The 23,600-nt window shown below is 29.8% G+C and overlaps 1 protein-coding gene across 1 annotated transcript in view; it reads left to right on the top strand.

Annotated features, from left to right (window-relative positions):
* The first annotated feature begins 1,233 nt into the window (after positions 1 to 1,233).
* The window catches only part of LOC118204971 (BDNF/NT-3 growth factors receptor-like), a 722,804-nt gene continuing 700,437 nt past the window's right edge, over positions 1,234 to 23,600 (top strand). Inside the window, exon 1 of the mRNA XM_085818323.1 lies at positions 1,234 to 2,039. Within this exon, the coding sequence (XP_085674449.1) occupies positions 1,825 to 2,039 (215 nt within the window). The 5' untranslated portion in view covers positions 1,234 to 1,824. The remainder of the gene's footprint in view (positions 2,040 to 23,600) is intronic.

Raw genomic sequence — 23,600 nt, 5'->3', positions numbered from 1 at the left:
AATCCAAAATTTGTTGAAGTGTTACAAAATATGAAATCGATAAAGAAACAAATTTCAAATTTCAAATTAGGGCTTCCAGATGCACATATTCGGTGGAAGATTACTTTATTCAAAATTTGATGGCTCTCGGTACCGTTGTTTTATCACAATGCGAGGAATATACAAACATTTACGCAGATTCCTCATTATTGCCACCAAATACTACAGTCTTGTATTAAAGAAATTAAATAATGAAGAATCTGCATAAATGTTTGTATGTTTCTCACATTGCGATAAAAGAACGGTAACTAGAGCCATCAAATTTTAAATAACGTACGTTTCCACCCGAATATGGACATCTGGAAACACAAATTTGGAATTTGTTTTATTATCTATTTCCCATTTTGTAAAACTTTAACGAATTTTTGATTAACAAAGTCAACGATTTAAAAGCGGGCAATGGCAACACCGTATGAAAATAAAATTTCTCTCTCTAGGGAAGGAGACTGTGTATCGGAAATTCTAAAGAATAATGCTTATTTTAAATTCTAATGCTTATTTTAAAATTATTTTGCGATATTGCTGTTGAACTGAATTTTATGGTTTAAGTGCGAAGAACATCATATTTAATAAATGAAGGTAACACACAAAACGTTAAAAAAAGATCCGTTTGGGTGTAATGTAAAATCTGAAAGCCTTCAGATTTTTTTAAAAATTTCTTTAAATATAATACAGGGTTTAGTATTTGGTTTCAGAAATTTGAAAAAGGAACCGACATTTAAAGTTTTCAACGCAAAATGCCAAAACGAAATCAATAGCCCTTCCGGGCTTGGGCTAAAAAGGACGTTTATTTTCTTGTAGAACTACGCTTTTTAGCAGCTAAGTCATGTGTAACCGCTTGATTTTACAGCATTATTATATTAATTTTATATTATTCAAAGTAGTGTAAAAATTAAAAACAAATAAATCAATAGCGAACCTGGCTTTACTAACGCTAGATGAAAAAGCGATTTGAATTATTAGAATTCAAGATATCTAGAATCCGAATAATTGGAGTTTACTGTTTATTCGCTTTGCCTAGAACGGACAAACGAGAAACTTCCCGGCTATCTTGAACAAAAAATTGAATTTCAACTGTCTCGTCTCTCACCCTCTCCACTAGATGGCGCTGATCTCATTTCTCTCAAAGTCGTGAAAATAAATTCTAATTTAACAACGGTGAGGAGCTTCACGGAAGCAGATGGTTCGTCTTCATCCACGTGCATGCGAAGATAGCGGAGATAATGTCAACAGGGCTCGAACAGATCTAGCAAATACCTGTCGCTTAAAGTTAGACAGATGGGAATTTCACTGTTTTCTTGTCCTTGAAAGGAGCTTCCTCTCTTTTCATTTGCTCGTATGAAAGTATATAAAATTTGAATTAGATACTCTAGTGTTAACCACTTTTCAGATTAGAAACTTCGGCGTTTACCACTTTCAGTTTAAAAGATATATCTAAATCTTGACTGAATATATACACTATATCATCGAGATAATGCGAATTACACGTATCGATGTTATACAAAAACATGGGAATGTTAAAAGGAGTGAATGTTATTTATATCTTTCATTCATCTTCGTTATTTAAAATCAGCAGTACAGTACTTATACATTTAAATAAATGCATAACATTTCACTGAGAGTTATTTGGAACACAGTGATTATTTTTAATTTGTCAAGTTTCGCAGCGTGTTTATGCATGGTCCTGCATTTGAAGATGATATTAGAAATCTGATGTAACAATGTTTTAAAACTAATATCGACAAGATACGACACTATTCGTTTTGAAACTTTTTTGTGCGAACCATGTTCATTTTAAAATTTGGAATACTTGTGATATCCGTCATGAAGATGGTGTGCGTCCAGACTTCAAGAATTAGTCGCAGTTATACAGATGAGGCTGGAGAGTGTGCAGGAGCGTGCTGGTGTCGAAGGGACAGTCTCACTTGCAAAAGACTGGACACCTTGGATTCGATACCCATTTTGAAATCGGAAGCAGAGAGGCTTATGATTGTAGAAATGTAAGTTTTTAAATTTCTTTGCTTAATCATGTCTTGTGATTTGTCTCATTTGCGTTGTAGTCATTCGTTATAGTATGCGAAATTTAATTTCTTGGTCTAGTTTTATTAGTTTTATTTTAAACACGAATATTTTAATTATCGCAAAATATATTAATAAGTTTATCATATTATACCTAAGTACCATACAATAAAACGTTTCCAAGAAAGTAAAAGCAACATTTAAATAAAGGCATAAAGAACTTCGAAAATGTGTTTACGGAAGCTTGAAAATATTTTACCTCTACTTAAGGATTATATAATGGACTAATTAATATATTTCACATGCCATTAAAATATATATTAATTTCTTTTAATAGAAAGGTACTCGAGATATCTTGAAACAGAAAAGAAATATCTTGAAATAGAAAGAAATTTTAACTTTATTCGAAAGTTACAATAAAAAGTGCAAAAAAGTAAAATAAAATTTTACTGAAGAAAATATCAATTGCTCGTCATTATGTGAATGCAAGATAGCGATGCAAAATTATATTCAATAAATGGTAGAATTCGAGTTTTCTCTGACGTTTATTTTATAAAGAAAAGCTATGATGCTTTCCTTAGGAAAGATAAGAACATCTCTGTCAGAAGAAAACATTAATTGTTCTTGAAACGGGATTCCCTGCTGTCGCTCGAAATAAGCTGAGTCTTTTCTTTGATAAAAGTTATGGAAATGAAATACTGAATATCGCCGTTTATAGTAAAAATAGAAATATTTACAAATCGCGAAATATAACTGTTATACGTTGTCTCCACAAAAGTCGTTACATTGCTTTTTAAATTAAAAAATAATTTTCTACCAAATACGAAATGTATTTTTTTTACACATTCCTCCGATTCCTATGCTTACATGAAGAAAAATTTTGAACTCCTTACAAAAAATGAAACATTAAACATTTGACTCTCGCACGACGAAAATAGACCGAAAACTTTCATCGAAAATTTGTCATGTCTGATCTTTCTTCAAATGTGCATTGATGGGACCTGTTAAAAAATAATTTAGAATAATTCGAGGCTGATTTTGTCTTCTTAACTGCCATTTAATGATATTCTTCTGTAATTTACTAGCGTTGTTAATTATAAATTTGTTATATTTTGTACGGAGAAAGAATTTTCACAGAAGTAATTTATAAGTTTTCGAAGTCTAAAAATACGTTATTAATAATCTCATGAAGTTTAATTCCTTTAGAATCGTAATATGCTAATCGTAAGTTCATTAAACTTCAAATATTTTTAATTAAAGCAATCGTACAAATGCAAACATTTCCCTGTTCAATTTGTGTACGGCCCCGAATATGATTCCCAATTTTAATGTCAACTATCTCGGCCATTTTGTGTTGCACAAGAATCAAACTTCTTGTGTTTGATTTTTTATAATAAGTTTAAGATTTTCTTAAACATAAATAGAGGGACCGGGGGAACGTGTAAAAGATTGATGTTCAAATTTTATTTATAATTATTTTTTTAAATTAATAATTTCCAAGCATAAATCTTTGTGTCATTTCAAACATTTTTCGTAATTAGAAATATATGTCTGCGAATAATAGTTGCTAAATTAAGGTGAGGTAAGGAATTTTGTGGACACGGTGTATAATTATTCTTAAACAGTAAAAAACATATGATACATTAAAGTGTATTTATTTATTTATTTATTTTTACTTTTGTGGCTTGAATAAAATTTGTATTTTTTTATTTCCGAAAGATACGGCAATAAGATTATCTAGAAAATTGCGAATTAATACATTACATAAACTCTTTCAGTTTTGTATCGAACAACTTACCAAAACGTTTCATAATGCCAAAGTATTTTCCCAAATTAAGAAGTGTAATCTAATATATTAACAAGGGTTGGATTAATGGAGTTTCAGATTATCCGAATAATGTGGTGAAGTTGTGCACTTGTTTACTGCGAAACGATGGAAAAGTTACCGCCACAACCAATTAGCGTGAAACTCAGTTTTCCATACAGAAAATACAAAATGTAATGAAAAATATGTTGGATAAGAGTGACGTCTATCAGATAAGCTTTGCCGAAAAAACAAAACCTTCTAACCGAATATTTACACGACTTTGAAGTCAATAACATTGTTCACGTTCTCTTGTGACTGTTATTCTTTAATGCCGTTTATAGCTTAATTTATTCAATACTAATGATGCTTTTTCGTCAATTTTTTTGGAATTTTTGTATGCTGATTTAATTTATGAAATCAAGTAAAGTTATTCTCAAGAGCTTGAGAAATTTCTCGAGAATACAGGTGAATTCTTAAAATATTTTTCTGTTGATAATAACATTCATTACGTCTCTTTCCAGTGTTGTTTTAATTGCCCACGGGTTAAACGCTTAACGCGATCGCGGTTAAACATATTATTGCCTGCGTACGGGTTCGTAATGGCTCGAATACGAACATAACCGACGATAGCTTGATAAAATTCATTTTACCAAAAGAAGCAGTTTACAGTTTTGAAACTTTCCACAAAAAACACTCGTATAGCTTTTCTCAGTATGACAGAGCACAATCAGTAGTTACCACTTCAAACTACTCGGAACCTTAAGCACAACGTAACGCAAAGCCCATCTAAAGACAGAAGCTTGCACGGAGATCTCTCAGTATTCCGTACTCAACTCTGAACTAAAAGCTGAGAACTGATACTCTCTCTGCTCTTATATAGTTTTCCCGGTCCACCTAGAAATGTCCAGTACCTTCGATTTCTCGAAATTGCTGGATGGCCTATACAGTGACAGTTACATATAGGGTTGTATACAGTTACTGTTAGGGATCGGACCAATTACAGTTACACAGGAATCGGTACAAAATGTCACCAAGTTTCTAGCCGAATTTAGTGACATTTAGTGATTTCTAGCCGAATGTCGCCAAGCCATTTACCTCGAGGTTAAATGGATTTAACCTGTAACCTTATTTTTTCGGCGAAACTTTTCTCTCTTGAGGCCTTTCATGTTTCATTATACAAGAGATACTTCAGTTTTACATACAATTTCACTAAAATTACTTAAATATATATAAAGTTCGTAACATTATTGTTTCGAAGTCCTGCCCTTTTGTACACGAAAACATAGAAAGTAAGTGAATTATTATGGTCAACAATTCAGTTAATATCATCAAAAATTCTTCATAAGAATTGCCAAGTTACAGAGAAATGTCGCAAAGTAAAGAGTTAAGTCGCCAATAACGTTTATTTCAATTTTAGCCAACAATTTACAATTAGGCAAAGAAGCAACATAGTCTGACGTAAAGTTTCAATAACTCTATAGATTTTGAAGGGATGCGATACATGTCCCTCTTCTTCAAGAGACAAAAAAAAGTCTGTAGATTTTTTTTTCTAAAAACATCTACGCAAACCTAAGGTTGCTTTATCGCTTAGTTTTAAATTTTACGTTGGCAATTTCGCTTCCAATGAAAAATACTCTGCGAGCATTCAGATTCGTGGTACAGCGTCGACCAAATCATTTCCAAAGACGTTATGAACAGTTCTTAAACAAACTTTTGCATTTCGTAATTAAAATGTTGTGAAAGTGCCTGTTTATATCTTTATTTAGTTACATTCTATTGTTATTTTGAAGGTTATATTTTTCTTATAGTTTAATCTTATCATAATAGACGCGGACAGACGTGATCACATTATGCAGGGCCTATAAGCGTGAATATTGTTCCTGTCATTACTCCAATTAATTGTAATTTAACAGATCATCTTAACGTTACGCAGTTTTAAGTAAATTAAACTGGAGGACATCGAATATTTGCATAAATGTTCTAAATTGGAAGTAGATATAATTTTCATTCAGCCTTATCATATTTAATTATGAAAAATACAAAAACCTTTTATTAATTTCTTTGTGAGTTTTGTAAATTTAAAACTGAATAAATTCAGATTTCATAAAAATAAAGATACTTCTTTAAAGATAACAAAAATAAATATGTTTTGCAAATAAAGGGAAAAAGTAACCTAAAATAGCTGACCTTGGAGACTAAATGGTCTATAAAATAATGATAAAAATAAAAAAAAAAAAAAAAAGGTAAAACAAAGGGAGTACAGCTACAATTTTTTTATAGAATCTTGCTGTCAGCAAAAAATAGCTAGTCAACTAAATTCATGGGAAAATTTACAAAATGCGAAGGTTTTCTAGCTATCTGTCGCCAGACTCAGAATTAATAAAAATTCGCCAAACATCACAAAATATTTCAAAAGGCATTTCAAAGTCCTTCGAAATCGTCAGATATCGAAAAAACATTCTGAGAATAAGTAATATAGCTCAAAATGCTAACAATGTGAGAAGCGGGCTTATTGATTGAGTGAGAAGATCTTAAATTAGAAAGGCGAACAGAAAAAAAATTGTGTGTGGCACGGATGTAGTCAGCTGTTTAATGTTTAAGTATCTTTAACAACACTTAATAATATTTTTATCCGAAATATTGTGTACTATGAAATTTTTGATTAATTTGATTGATTTAGTATTTTGTCAACTTTATTGCTCACTGTTAGGCAAAGTTCACCAAACATTGCACAATAATAGTATATAAAATAATCAAATAATTGATAACAATATAAAATAAAAGAATAACATAATTAATAACAACTAAAATGATTGATACATTTTCCTTTAATATTTATTTAATATTACTTAAATCTTATCACAAAGTCTGAAAATATATATGCAACCGCAATTTGGATTTATTCCCTTACATTTTAATTATCCCATTCTCATTCCAGTGCATAGCGGGATTCACGTACTCGATTCTTTAGAGATTCGGGTAGCTTACTAGTGTTTTATAACTGAAAACTTAGTAACCAGTGATAATCAATGAATTAGAAAACTGTGACGCTGTGTTACATGTATACATACACAGAAATTCACAATTTGTATTTTTTTAAATTTCAGTTTAGTCTGATTTTTTCCTCTAGTGTTGAAAATTTAATTGCCCTTTTCTGCATATTTTCCTTTAATTTTTTGAAAGGTCTAGATTTTTGGACTTCCCAAAGTGTTTTAGAAAGTGTCCAAAGGGGTTTCTTCTCCTTTTGAATGGCCGTGAAGCAATGCTTAGTATTTTTATTAAACAGATCGCCCATTTCATTGTCTCAACTTACTGAAATGTATATGTATGTGTATGTTTGGCTTTATCGCAAAGAACTTACTGCTTCTAAATAAATGAATTTCCTCTTTGAGAATATGTAAGCAGACTAGTTGCGGTTCCTTCAGAAAAGTCTTTGATGGTTGCAGTCATTAGGGACCTTTTGTGTTTTCTTCGTTGTTTACAGAAGAAACATTCCTCTGGTTTCTTCATGTTTCTAGTCAAAGAAGGGTCGCAGTTCTTGTGTGGTAATATAATATTAAGAAGTATTTTTTTGCTACACTCTTCTGTGCTCGTTATCTTGATTTGTACACCAACCATTATTATGATTATTATTTTGAATTTGTTTATCTTTAAAACACAACACAACTTCTTCCTTTAACGTTGACGAAAGTTTTTGTAACGCATCACTGAATTAATTATGCAAGCCTTTTTTTAATTTCAGAATTTTACACAGGACATTTCGCGTTATGTGGAATGTATATTGTGGGAAAAGTCTGGATTTAGAAGCACCGAAGGTATATATACTATATATATATATATAGAGAGAGAGAGAGCAGTCGTGTATAAGAAGTGTTAAACCTCTTATACACTATTGCTAATATTAATATTGCTGAGGAATAACCTTGCTTTGATTCCAATTTACTTCTAACTTTAGAATATTTAAGTCTGTATCTATATCTATATCTATATATATGCATACCCATTCTATTACTTGGCTTGGTGATCTCAAGTTTTTTTATTCTTATATATGTGTTAATTGGGCATTTTTGGCATTAAGAATGATTGTTGTTCTTATGTTTCAGTTGAAAATTTATGTTGTTAATTAATCTGCATGCAACAATTGTAGAATTATTAACAATTTTAAAGTTTTAATTGAGAAGTTGAACACCAAAAATCAGCCTTATGGTTTCAAATTTTCACAGGACTTGGCGATTCGATGGTTTTACCGAACCATTATACTCAGCTGCTAAAGCGCAAATGAAAGAGATAAGCTATAGTGATTAGATAAGATAAGAATAGCTAGACAGGAGTTAAGCTATTGGCGCCATCTGTTGATGAAACGAGAACTAAAACATAATTTCCTTAAAGGCTGAAGGAAAAGATGGATTGGAATTAGGATCGTTAACTAGAACAGAAAGATTTTGAATGTAAAATGCCTCTAGAAAGTCTAATTCACCAATGGAAGATATGTTTTTTGAATAATTTTGGCTGCAGAAAAATTGAAAGTGTGATTTTTAGACCAAAAGTGCTGAGCAATAGAAGACTTCTGTGTTTACTTTTTTCTAACATATGCCTCATGTTTTTTAACGCGAAATTTCAAGGCCTTCTTAATTTGGCCAATGTAAATTAAACCACACTGGCAAAGAATCCTGTAAATACCCCAGAAATTGATATCCTTTTTTTCATACTATCTGGCCAATTTTTGTTTTTAACTTCTAAATTAATACTTGTTCGGCGTGTTATTGTATCTTAATTTAAAAGTTGTTTAACCATAACGAACCATAACGAAGCGAACATTTGTTTCCATTTTATACTCTTATTAGGATAGTGGATTAATGCATTTTATGCACCAACTTCAGTGTCATTTGTCGAGGAATACCAAAAGTAAACTTTAAATTTGGTACACCGAAAAATATCTGTCTTCCTACCTGCTGTGCAAATTGCTTGCTTTTGCTTAGAAACTCTAATTTTAATTGTAAATTTTTTTAAACTGTTTTAAATGTATTTGGTGTTTAATATTTTGTATTGAAGATGCGAAGTGAGAAATGAATTAATTGAATGCGAAATATATTGAGGAAACATGTTTAAATGAAATGCAACAAATAATGTGTGTAATTTAATAGGCATTACACAAGTACGTCATGTGGAGCCCACACCAGATTTTTCTAACTAATTTTATCGCCCGCAAATCGAGAGGGAGACGTTAAACGAGTAATTTAATTTCCGGAGAACATGGTTAGAGCTAGACATAAATGTAAAGCGATCAGAGATAAGCTGGTAATTATCAAAATATTTTTTTAAAGGAAACTTACATTCCAATAAGAATACATAATATTATTAACGTTGCAATATCTGCCGGTAATCGATTTCGACGATTCAGCTCCAAGAGCACCTCACACAAATGAGTCTTGACCAGTGCCCCTAAGCTGGATATCAGAGTAACAAAAGAGAAGGGATCTATAAAAGATCGAACATAAAGGCGTTGATAAGGCTACGATGAGTTGGAACGTAAATAACAGAAGTAAGGTGAAATCACATGTTTGGAAGGTCTCTTGGATATGAGAATACTGGCCATGTGCAGGTAGCGTAAAGAAAAATCTATACAAAACATCTTTCAATTAATAAATGCGCGGGAAAATAAAATGGATGAAATGCTAATGGAAATGCAAACTGAATACACTGAATAAAATTAAATATAATCAAGGGAATACAATTTGTCAATAAACTAGCCTTCAGAGGGAAATATATATGATAGAGGAAAGCGAAAATTATGTGGATACTATTGAAATTTTCAAAATCTAGCGCTAAAATGTTAAGGGAAAGTTACGCGAAGAAATACAGTAATCAAGAAGAATCGAAATAATTTTACACAGATAATACATGTGATTCTGCTAGTAGTAGTGACTCTGGATTGCTAATAAGCAAGTCTTTTCACATAAATTTTGTTAGTTTTTAATACTTTGTTTCAATTAAGGGCATTATGCCTAGTCACAAGTTGATATGATAGAAGCGACTGGTTCAAAAGAAACGTTATTTACAGAATAATCTCAAACACAACCGTTTATTTCGCTACATGAAGAGCAGACGTAATGTATACATACGAATCAATGCAAGAATATATTTAACAAGACTTAACTGCAATGTTTGTTAATTTTTATTATAATAGTTACAGTTATGTTATGTTTGCATTTACACCGTACTTGAAACCAATCTAACTGCTTACAAATAATATTTTTAAAATGTTAAATTGAAAATAAAATTAAAAAAAATATTAATTTGTTTTTATCAGCTTTTGCACAAGTAATTACCAGATATTTACCGAAAATCCTAGAATTTGAGAAAATGCTTAGAGATATTCACGAATATTTGTACGATCACTAATTTCTTACTTTCGTTTCTTACCCAATAGAAAAAAGCCTCTTAAGATTAATTAATGGAAAATTACTTTAAATATTTACGCACGAAACATGTGTATTTTTATTTATGCCTCTTAACCGGGATAGTGGTTAGCGACGCTGTCTGCCGTACCGAGGGGCTCAGGTTCGAATCCCGGAGAAGAAATGGATGTTTGTAAATGTACAGTGTCTGTGCGGCATGGGAACACTCTAAATATGCGGCGAGCCACGAGAGGTTGATGCGAGAGGAACCCACGGGACCTATAACGTGCTAGACGAACTCTCGAACCCGTCCCACCCGGGGTGCTGTCCATAACAGAGCTGGGGGCAGAACTGAACAAAGTTGTACTTTCACTTGTATGGTGCTCAAGGCTCATGCCAACGACACGTGCAATTTTGAACTCCTTGCCACAATTAATTTCGTGGGCTTGTTCTGATGTTTAACGTCAGACGAGTGACATAAGTCACAACATTTTTATTTATGTGCCAAAGAAAAATTAATTAATTACGGAAAGAGATTGTGCTGTCATTATTTGTTCTCAAGTTTTGTTCCATTTGGAAAATTTGCTCTAAAAACTTAGATATTTTCAATAATTTGTGTATTTTACGATTAACTAAACATACTAGAGCTATTTTAAACAAATATCAGGATTCTTTATATTACTTTTCCTGCCTATGAATGAATATGGGTAATAAGCAGAGATGGCATTCTCCAGTCTCTTAGCAAGCTTGCAATGCTACAGTTTTCAAAATCAAACAATACCTTCAAGAAAAACCAGTTGACCCAAAACTGTGTAATATCACATAGAATTACCAAATCAGGACTTCAAAATTAAAAGCATGAAATCCTTTATTTATGGACTACAACGCGCACAGAAGAATCATCGAAACATTCATTTTAATACTATCCTACTCTTGCTTTTACATCCAGCTCCCGGCACTGTTTTCAAAAGCCTTCTCAAGGAGGGAAAAAAATACCTTGTTCAAATATCCAGCAGAAGAGTGTGAAACTACCAGGCTGCCTAAACACAAGGCCCTACTCCATGTAGAACATATTACAAAATTGCAAATGTTGATATGAGATAACCTTAAAACTAATATTTGCAAGCTTATTTTTCATTATTATAAATTTTAATCCAATTAAAAGAAATGTGCGAATTGAATTAGCTAATTGCAGTCTACCGTTGAGAGCCCAGGATCCGTCTAGTTGGTCAGTAGGTGATAAGTAGATTGTAGGGATTTATATCTATTTTAAATAACCAATTTTATTTAAGTTGCCATTGTTTCCTATAAGCTTTAATTCCCCTCATTGTCAGTGCCAGAATATTTAATTTTGGTAGCGTGCGTAAAGGATTGCAAATTCTACTTTGCAGAAAGAGTTTAAAAACTGAGTTTCGGTAAGAAAGAGGAGAGTTTAAATATTTGCTCTGCTGTTTAAATATTTGCTTGTCGCTGGTTCACGTGGCTTAATTGCATTTACTTGCTGCCACTAGTTTCGAAGGGGGGTTAAGTATCGGGATCTCGCTGAGCCATGTAGTTTAGTTCTATCACTTGTTAATATCCTCAAACTTTTAGTTTCTTTATCTGATTTTTCAGTTACTGCCTAAGCAGAGGCGTAGTTTGTTAGCGTCGAGTTGACGCATTGTAAATTTTAAAGATTTAATAAAGGGTACTTTTAACCCTTCTTTTGTTCAGTTACTACTATCACAGTTTTCACACAAATGTAAACCTGCTGAACTCTAGAAGGTAAAAGAGATAAAGCAAATAATGGTAACTCGAAACCGTTACAGTAAAACGAATGCAATATATGTATACGCTACAACTGAGAATGCATTAGCAGATGAGAACCATTACATAGTAGAAGATGCCATACAGTAGAGTAAATAAGAATAGTATAATAAATTACATTTTCAGATGTTAAGTTGGACCAGAGGTCTGTTAATAGTAGCAAGATCATTATAGTCATAGTTCCATATCTGGATTACTGGGTTATCAATTGTGTGTTGTCATTCATGAAATGTTTTGGCTAATTTATAATAATGAGTGCGTAACTGCTCAACATCCATTTCTTCGTAAACACGAGTATTACAGTTATATATACCATTCTGCATTAATTATTTATCTCAGAACACAATTTTGACAGGTTTGTAATTTCTGCTTATGAGAAATATCTTATTCGGTACCCTCGCCCCTTTTATGCTAGCAGCGTAATGGGAAGCGCATCTGCTGAGCTTGCGAGATCGCATTAGAACCGTCGATTCATCTCTTGAGTTCCCCGGGGAGCCGGTTTGGCTAAAGAGAAAATTCCTGAACGTTCCGCACGTGGTCCTGCTGCAATTACGTAGAAAGTAAGGGTAAGCTCCACCGTTAAAAACAAATTGAAATTTGATGTCTTTACAACGTTTTTAAACGTGAACGCTATTTGAAAATAGTGTTAGAAGAGCCTTATAGATTACATTTCATAATATCATTTGCCTAGAAATGTCCGAGTGATTCTTCTCCATCATGCCTAAGCACATATTATTTAATTCTTATTTTTACACTCGCATCTAAAAAAGAAGATAGCATTTGACCCTCAAAAATATAGTACTGCATTTTGCACTTTCATTTCACTAATTCTTATTGTTATATTTTACCTTTGAAGGGTTATAACATTTTTAATCCATAAAAATGACAATGTCTCAAACGCAATTTCAATTAAAGTGTTACATATGATGTAACAGGGAATTTTAACCTTTCAAAGGTTCTCCTAATTAAAAAGGATTTGTCAAAATAATTTTCTGAATCTAAAATCATCAGATCAAAATATTCACTCGAATTTACCTAATATCTTTCATTTTACTTCTAAATTTTAACAGAAAAGAAGAAAAAGGCAACTTGATTTCGTTTAATCTTTTAATTCTTCACAGAGACTAAAGGGACAAATTTAAGAATCAAATAAGAATAATTAGAGAAAAATCTTTTACTTTCACTTTTAGGATTCGATTTTAACAACCCAAATGAATATTTTAAAAACACCTTTCATAGTAGGCATTCATTTCTTTCTTCCTGATTATATTTCTTACATTCTCCTATACAAAGATTGGTGATAATAGTAGGTATTTTCAGAAGTGTCACATCTTACGGTACGTATTCTTGTATTTAAATACCCGTTGTTTATTACGTGTTCTTAGTATTTAGAGTATTAACACGAAAAGGAGACCATCTCGAATATAAGACCTTCGGTACATTACAAGATAAGAATTTAGAGGTAAAAATGTAAGAAAATATTTATTCTGTCTAGCAGTAATTCTAAGAAAGATAATCTTAGAATTTTTCTTCCTTCAGAATTTCCTTGAAATAACACAACCGTTTGCTGAGCCTAGAAACATTGTTATTAGGTACGTCATATATAAACTAAAGCTGCAGATATAAACTAAAAATGGCACAGCTGATCTTGGCTATTGTAATTAACAATAGCTATGAATTACACACACATATATAACTTAAGTTTCTTTCTATTAAGTCTAAAAATAATTAAAATATTTTTGTATAAATTGTTACACTTTAAATAATTAATGCTACAAATGCTCTTAATTACATTAATTTTGGAATGACTAAATTAGTTTCTACTTGGTTAGTAAGCAAAATTTCTTTTTGTTAAATTATATATATATATATATATATAATTAAGTTTCTTTCTATTAAGTGTGAAAATATTTAATCATTTTTCATATAAATGACTAATTAATTAATGCTGCAACTGTGCTTAGTTACATAATTATGGAATTCTTAAAGTCCAAGTGGAGGCTTTGTTGTACGTCCTGAAAAAGGGACCGTCTGTGCAACTTTAGTTTGAGCAATAAAAGATAATTAACATTTCTTGAGTTTTACGCTTCTGTTTCTGGACTAAAGAAATTTTTAGTTTAGCAGTTCAATAGGTTCCTCCAAATTTAGTTAATAGATAAAAGGGAAGAACACTACAATTTATTTAAATTCATTGTGAACTTGTGAGAAGAATTTGCACATCTTTTCCCATGCAAGATTTTGGAATTGGCGAAATTTCTCATGGCAATATTACAACGTCATTAGATATTCTGATTTTTCCATGTGAAAGTTACAAAGATAGAAAAGTGTCTAGTTGATTGGTTTCTCGGTTGCATCAAATAAAGAGAAAAATATCTGTATTGGACTTAGATATGATAAAGCTTTCTAAAGTTTCTCTTGAAGAAATTTCTGCACAGAAAAATGTGCCTTAAAGTTATCTTTACACAGAAAATGCAATAAGCCGAATATGAAAGAGTTGCGATAGTGAAGTATGATGTCAAAGAAATAAAATCTCCTATTTACAATATAGGAGAACAAAAAAGAGCAATCATATTAGAAGAATTACATCTATTACAGTAGTTGCCGGAGCGTGCTTAATTAGATTGATTTAGAAACATCTTAAAACACCAGTTTGTTGTTTTTTTCGTAATTATCTGAATTAGTAGAATAAAACACTTTTTTAATTGCTCTATAAATCGCTTGAGCATTTACTTTAGAGTTAATGCGTACAAAATAATTGTATTTATGGCTATTGGTATAAGTGTATTTATGGCTTTCAGTATTTCTGCAATTGTTTTCAAAGTATGAGGAGGTTTCAAAATAATGCTCATTCAAATTCTAAGCTCAAAGCTTCTAAAACATAAATGAAAAAGTAATTCTTTGAATTTTTAGGATGATAGAGTTAGAAACTTTAGGTCTTAAAAGGGGAAAATGAGATCAGTACTTTAACTCTCCTAATCACTTTACAATCAGTGTTTACAGATTTATAAACAAAGTTCTTTAAAAATGAAACCGAAAACAAATTCCTTAAAATTTTACGATAATGTGATTCACTATTTTTATTGTTAACGACAGAGGTTTTTAAATGAGTAAAGGCTTTCGGAGCGTAAACTCGGAACAAAAATAGGATGCCAAATTTAGTTTTAATGTTTTGTTCTCAACTTCATATAATAAGACTTAATTTTATACATGCTATTACGAAGTTCACGAAAGTTGCAAATACCTTTGAAATCTTCTTACATAAACGGAAGCAGAATAGAATAATATACTGAAGCAGTTATCATTCACATAGATGAAGAGTTCTAAAATTTTAAATATGATTAAAAAGAAAGTAGAATTGCTGCTATAATGATACCTTCGAAGAATCAAGCGGCGTTTTATAATGCATAAAAAAATAACAGACAGTGAAATTCATAAATTTTACATTTTGAAAGCTTTAATTTCTTACAGTCTTCTAGAAATTTTAAAGTATTTCCATCTCAGATTTTAATCTTTTGGTCTCTACTACAGATGGTATTTCAACTTTAGTTGTTTTAATAAATTAGCAATACAAGCATATTACAAGGTGGGAAAATGGTTCTTCGAAACGCGAAATTTGCCTTTTTGTCGCTTGCAAAAATACTTAGATCGTTGGTAAAATTAAATAATAAATTTACGTTAATCGTGAAGCCATATAAAAGCTAAATGATGTATTTTACAGTATGAAAGTAAAGTAAGAAAAATGTATCCTTAATTTCAAAAAAAAAAAAAAAAAAAAAAAAACATATGGCTAAATTACATGAAAAAAAAACGATTACGATTTACGAATACTATTTTAATATGTGTCTTCCTTTACCATTAGATATGCATAGCATCGAACAAGCAGATTGTCCGAAAGTGGAAGTGTTTATGTACATTCTATCAGTGTTCCTTAAAATATTTCATTGAGAAACTCGTGAAATAATTTTATGGACTCATTCCCCAACAATATTGTATGTTTAGGCTAAGAAACCTTAATATGCAATGGCTGAATTATTTTTACCGGCATAAGTAAATTGCTGATAAAATACTTTAGCAACTGGTGATGTTGATACTTTGAGGAATAAATTCTTCCGGATGATCAATATATTTGTCCTGCATATCAGCCGGCTGTTCTACAAATGATCACTCAATCGTTTGTTAGTAGTATAAAAATACGGGTTCTGCTGCACGCGGTGTGCGGTGTGGGCGTGGCCAACGACGTCACACAGAGGGCGGGACCAAAGGCAACGTCATCACACTAGTAGGCGTGGTTTCGAGTGGAGTTGAGTTGTTTTTAGATTGCTGATTGAGTTGTAGACCTCCTGCTTTTCATTTAAAGTTAGTTTTTTTTTAAATTGGCAACGGAAAATATTTTCTGCATCTTAATTTTGATGATATAGCGATGCTGCCCTCTATTAATGAAAAAGTGAATTATATGTTTTAGAAATATATTTTTTAAGTCTGGTGTTAAAATTATTCAATGTGCGACTCTGAAAACAATGTAAAAGAAACAAATATAAAGAAAAGACTTTCCTTTAATGAAACTACAAGATAATTTTCTTTTTATTACTCAATTTTATTCTGATACTTTTATTCTTTCTAGTTTTCCATGAAACTTTAACTTATTTCTCAGGTTTTCTGTTCATAATAACATATTTATTTACTGTCATATTTTTTTAATACTTAACGTTTCTAATTTGTAATATTTTATTTAATTTCCACATACTATTTTTTTTTCATACCTTTCATACCATTTCAGCATACCCTGATTTTTAACTTATATATTATATTTCACAAACGTTCCCGCACATGCTGTTTATTTGTTACACTACTTAATTTTAGATGCAATTTCACACTTTTTTTAACGTTATAATGTTCAATATATTCTGAATTTTAACTTCATTTACTTTTTTTAAACCATTCTAGTATTCTATACACACTTTAACTTAGTGGTTTGAAATTCTATTTAAAAAGAAACGTTTATTTTTCGTGATCTTAGTTCTTTTACTAAATTTTCTACAGAATTTCTAATTTCTTTTACATGTTTAACAATATCTTCCTTACATTACCGAATATTTTTTTAAAAAACTTAAGTCTATAACTGTTAATTGCGTTTCTTACGTTCATGATTTCCCTTCTGTGTTTATATTTCTTAATTCTAGTTTAACATATTTATTATAATGTTTTTATTTCTGTCTCATCATTCGTAATTCCAACATTTTATCCCTTTTTATTCATTTTAACGATATGGATTGTTTTCATTTACTCCATATTCAAATATTTCTTTACAATTTTTAAAATACTTGTTTTATTCTCCGATCATAATAGATCATCTACAGGTTTTACTCAGAAATTTCCATTCACAACTTTACAGTTTAATACCATTTATATCTAAATGCATTTCTTTCTCATATAGTTTTACGATCTTCAAAGTTTCTAACATCATGTTTAGTTTTAAATCCCTATTACCTTTATGTGTGTTGATAATTTTCATTTCTAATTTTACAACCACGTTCAGTGTTTCATCCACACATACCAAAATATTTCTTACATCTTCTGGTATTTAGTCTATGTCATATTTCAGTACTTCAAATGAATTTACACTGCTCACACTATTATTTTTTCATGTTTTAGAGACACTGACTATATTAATTTTACTATTTCTCATACACTAATTGCATCTATGTCAGCACTCATGATAAAGTAGCAATTGTTTTGCATCACATGCATAAAGAAATTCTTAAAACCAACTTTTTCAATATCGTATTAAAATTACTGTTTTCCAGATGGGAATTACCAGTATTCTTTGGTTTTACTCTGTTACATCTTTTTAAATTTTAACATCTTACTTTTAATTCTAACATACATCTTTCGAACAGTTTTTTCTTTTAATAATAGCCTTACCTTATTTGTTCAAATTAATTCTTTAATTCACCTTCTTTACTACCTTTCAATACCTTCATAATTCACTATGCAAACGCAATGTCTTTCACTGACATTCTGTTTAATAATACTACAAGTTTCCTTAATTGACAAAAAGCGAATCATTTCTCAGTTCAAAATAGAACTACTATATTTCGCACAAACATTACCTTCATCCATTCAAGACACCCCTTAACCTGTAACTGACGTAGCGATAGGAAAGGAGACTCTTATCATATGCTCTTTCGACATTTGAAGTTTCTAGAACTTCTTTGACAAGTATATCAATACCATCAGAAAATATACTTAACATTTTTACCCATTTTAAAGGCAACATACTGTTATAAGAATGGTTTTAGTTAAATTTATAAGACAAATAAACACATTTTGTGCTAAATAGGCATAAACATTTAGATTCAGAATATTTCTTTTTAATCCAATGTAAAACTTGAATTTCATTCATGATACGGATTGTCTCTTGATTTTTTTGTTTACCTTACACTAATAGAAAATTTTTATTTTACAAGTTCAGCTTTTAACGAAATAGAAATAAAAACTACGATACACCTGGTGTTTTTAAGAAAAGGAACTTTGATATAATTCTGGAAATGTAAATGCTTTTAGAGTTTTTTTCTTTCAATAACGTTGATTTTCATTACTTTACTAACTTCAATAATTCTCTTATTAGCTAATATGAATGAAAGAAGATTGTCAAAAATGTGACACAGTATAATTCTTACGAACATACGTACCTTTACCAGCATACAGATATTACCGATTGAAATGAAGAAAGATACAGATATTTTACTCCAATCTACATTAAATTAAAAAAATATTTAAACTTTCATACATTCCAAAGAATAAACGAAAACTCAATAGATATTGTCATGTTTGTATATATGAGATAAAAGTTTTATGAATGGTATTTAAAGTAATGCTTAGAACTTCATAAAAGCGAACATTCACTATGTTAATACACATATCATCAGTTATTTACATAATTCAATGTAATATTAATCATTACATGTACTATATGCATATATATTTAAAGTTTAATTGTCTTACAATTGAATAATTAACTATTGAGAGAAAGAGGTTCATATCTTACACTATTTAATTCACATGGAACAAATTTTTCCATCAACCACATTGAACCGCGTTTATTAAATTCGCCAAAGCTCTTTTATTTCTGCATTTTCACACTCACGACACATTTTAAATGTAACTATTGATTACCATTTCAAACACCGATATCATAACTCAGTATAAAACTACATCATAACTCATTTTTTCCCTACTAAATACAATTTTATATATTCAAGAAGTACATCTAAGACATGATCATTTTCTATGTTCTAGCAAATCGATTCAATTGCGAACATACTATTAAGACTTGCGATTTTAGAAGACTTGCATGTATTAACGATGTCAACGTTTCTTCGTTTTTGTAAGATTCGTATCAAACCATGTCGCATTCGAATGTGGTGTAAGAGATCACTTTTTCTTTTAAACACTTGTAAACAATGGATGCAATTTATAAGAAGAGAAGTATCATGCTGTTTCAAAACATCATCATCAGCATATTTCTGTTTCTTTTGACACCAGCAAAATTTAAAAAAAAAAAAAAAAAAAAAAGGTTCGTGAGATTTTCTTCAAATTCTGTTTTACTTGAAAAAAATGTCCGAACATTCAATACGATGTAAAGATTCATATTGTTTTAAATTCTTATGCTCACTAAATATTTTTTATCACGATTTACTCTTAAAAGTAACTTTATAAGTTTTCATATCCTTTTTACATGAAAAGAACTTGTGATATTTTCAACACGAGTGAATCACTTGAAGCATATACTGCACTGTAAGCATACAATACTTAAAAAAATTGTTATAAAAAATAAAAATACATTCATTTCACCAAGAAGCTTTTCTATTTAAATACATTTATTTATTTCCAAAGAACAAGTTTCTGTATTATACATAAAATATACTTAGAATTTTCTTTCATTAGTTAATATCAAATTAACAACAATATCCATTTACTGATATTTGATATACATGTTTGCTTTAAAATTAAAACTAAAATTTCAATATATTTCTATTAAAAAAAGCATAAGGAAAAAAAAATACTCATAACATCAACCAAAGACAGAAATTTAAATAGAATAGCTGTACTTATATTAGTGCATTTTTATAATCTTCATAACATTTCGATTCAAAAAACCTATTACAAAATAAATGAAACATTTTTTTCTGCCTTAAAGAATCTCTTATATTTTTAAAATTAATACATAAAAATATATCTTCCCCAATATATTTAATTCTATCCTCAACACTTATTATAATGCAATCATGTCTTGTTTGTGAAGGATGATTTACAATACAACCTTCGCATTTATATAGCTTTTTTATCACTGAATTTAATTCAGTTTTGATAGAGTTTATGAGTTTTATTTTTTATAACAATTTTTTTAAGTATTGTATGCTTACAGTGCAGTATATGCTTCAAGTGATTCACTCGTGTTGAAAATATCACAAGTTCTTTTCATGTAAAAAGGATATGAAAACTTATAAAGTTACTTTTAAGAGTAAATCGTGATAAAAAATATTTAGTGAGCATAAGAATTTAAAACAATATGAATCTTTACATCGTATTGAATGTTCGGACATTTTTTTCAAGTAAAACAGAATTTGAAGAAAATCTCACGAACCTTTTTTTTTTTTTTTTTTTTTTTTTAAAATTTTGCTGGTGTCAAAAGAAACAGAAATATGCTGATGATGATGTTTTGAAACAGCATGATACTTCTCTTCTTATAAATTGCATCCATTGTTTACAAGTGTTTAAAAGAAAAAGTGATCTCTTACACCACATTCGAATGCGACATGGTTTGATACGAATCTTACAAAAACGAAGAAACGTTGACATCGTTAATACATGCAAGTCTTCTAAAATCGCAAGTCTTAATAGTATGTTCGCAATTGAATCGATTTGCTAGAACATAGAAAATGATCATGTCTTAGATGTACTTCTTGAATATATAAAATTGTAGTTAGTAGGGAAAAAATGAGTTATGATGTAGTTTTACACTGAGTTATGATATCGGTGTTTGAAATGGTAATCAATAGTTACATTTAAAATGTGTCGTGAGTGTGAAAATGCAGAAATAAAAGAGCTTTGGCGAATTTAATAAACGCGGTTCAATGTGGTTGATGGAAAAATTTGTTCCATGTGAATTAAATAGTGTAAGATATGAACCTCTTTCTCTCAATAGTTAATTATTCAATTGTAAGACAATTAAACTTTAAATATATATGCATATAGTACATGTAATGATTAATATTACATTGAATTATGTAAATAACTGATGATATGTGTATTAACATAGTGAATGTTCGCTTTTATGAAGTTCTAAGCATTACTTTAAATACCATTCATAAAACTTTTATCTCATATATACAAACATGACAATATCTATTGAGTTTTCGTTTATTCTTTGGAATGTATGAAAGTTTAAATATTTTTTTAATTTAATGTAGATTGGAGTAAAATATCTGTATCTTTCTTCATTTCAATCGGTAATATCTGTATGCTGGTAAAGGTACGTATGTTCGTAAGAATTATACTGTGTCACATTTTTGACAATCTTCTTTCATTCATATTAGCTAATAAGAGAATTATTGAAGTTAGTAAAGTAATGAAAATCAACGTTATTGAAAGAAAAAAACTCTAAAAGCATTTACATTTCCAGAATTATATCAAAGTTCCTTTTCTTAAAAACACCAGGTGTATCGTAGTTTTTATTTCTATTTCGTTAAAAGCTGAACTTGTAAAATAAAAATTTTCTATTAGTGTAAGGTAAACAAAAAAATCAAGAGACAATCCGTATCATGAATGAAATTCAAGTTTTACATTGGATTAAAAAGAAATATTCTGAATCTAAATGTTTATGCCTATTTAGCACAAAATGTGTTTATTTGTCTTATAAATTTAACTAAAACCATTCTTATAACAGTATGTTGCCTTTAAAATGGGTAAAAATGTTAAGTATATTTTCTGATGGTATTGATATACTTGTCAAAGAAGTTCTAGAAACTTCAAATGTCGAAAGAGCATATGATAAGAGTCTCCTTTCCTATCGCTACGTCAGTTACAGGTTAAGGGGTGTCTTGAATGGATGAAGGTAATGTTTGTGCGAAATATAGTAGTTCTATTTTGAACTGAGAAATGATTCGCTTTTTGTCAATTAAGGAAACTTGTAGTATTATTAAACAGAATGTCAGTGAAAGACATTGCGTTTGCATAGTGAATTATGAAGGTATTGAAAGGTAGTAAAGAAGGTGAATTAAAGAATTAATTTGAACAAATAAGGTAAGGCTATTATTAAAAGAAAAAACTGTTCGAAAGATGTATGTTAGAATTAAAAGTAAGATGTTAAAATTTAAAAAGATGTAACAGAGTAAAACCAAAGAATACTGGTAATTCCCATCTGGAAAACAGTAATTTGAATACGATATTGAAAAAGTTGGTTTTAAGAATTTCTTTATGCATGTGATGCAAAACAATTGCTACTTTATCATGAGTGCTGACATAGATGCAATTAGTGTATGAGAAATAGTAAAATTAATATAGTCAGTGTCTCTAAAACATGAAAAAATAATAGTGTGAGCAGTGTAAATTCATTTGAAGTACTGAAATATGACATAGACTAAATACCAGAAGATGTAAGAAATATTTTGGTATGTGTGGATGAAACACTGAACGTGGTTGTAAAATTAGAAATGAAAATTATCAACACCCATAAAGGTAATAGGGATTTAAAACTAAACATGATGTTAGAAACTTTGAAGATCGTAAAACTATATGAGAAAGAAATGCATTTAGATATAAATGGTATTAAACTGTAAAGTTGTGAATGGAAATTTCTGAGTAAAACCTGTAGATGATCTATTATGATCGGAGAATAAAACAAGTATTTTAAAAATTGTAAAGAAATATTTGAATATGGAGTAAATGAAAACAATCCATATCGTTAAAATGAATAAAAAGGGATAAAATGTTGGAATTACGAATGATGAGACAGAAATAAAAACATTATAATAAATAAGTTAAACTAGAATTAAGAAATATAAACACAGAAGGGAAATCATGAACGTAAGAAACGCAATTAACAGTTATAGACTTAAGTTTTTTAAAAAAATATTCGGTAATGTAAGGAAGATATTGTTAAACATGTAAAAGAAATTAGAAATTCTGTAGAAAATTTAGTAAAAGAACTAAGATCACGAAAAATAAACGTTTCTTTTTAAATAGAATTTCAAACCACTAAGTTAAAGTGTGTATAGAATACTAGAATGGTTTAAAAAAAGTAAATGAAGTTAAAATTCAGAATATATTGAACATTATAACGTTAAAAAAAGTGTGAAATTGCATCTAAAATTAAGTAGTGTAACAAATAAACAGCATGTGCGGGAACGTTTGTGAAATATAATATATAAGTTAAAAATCAGGGTATGCTGAAATGGTATGAAAGGTATGAAAAAAAAATAGTATGTGGAAATTAAATAAAATATTACAAATTAGAAACGTTAAGTATT

Source organism: Stegodyphus dumicola, chromosome 6 (assembly GCF_044657685.1).
Source record: "Stegodyphus dumicola isolate Sdum_Otavi_A_Nest chromosome 6, ASM4465768v1".
Taxonomy (NCBI): domain Eukaryota; kingdom Metazoa; phylum Arthropoda; class Arachnida; order Araneae; family Eresidae; genus Stegodyphus; species Stegodyphus dumicola.
The sequence above is the reverse complement of the archived record's forward strand: the minus strand, read 5'-3'. Positions and strand labels throughout refer to the sequence as shown.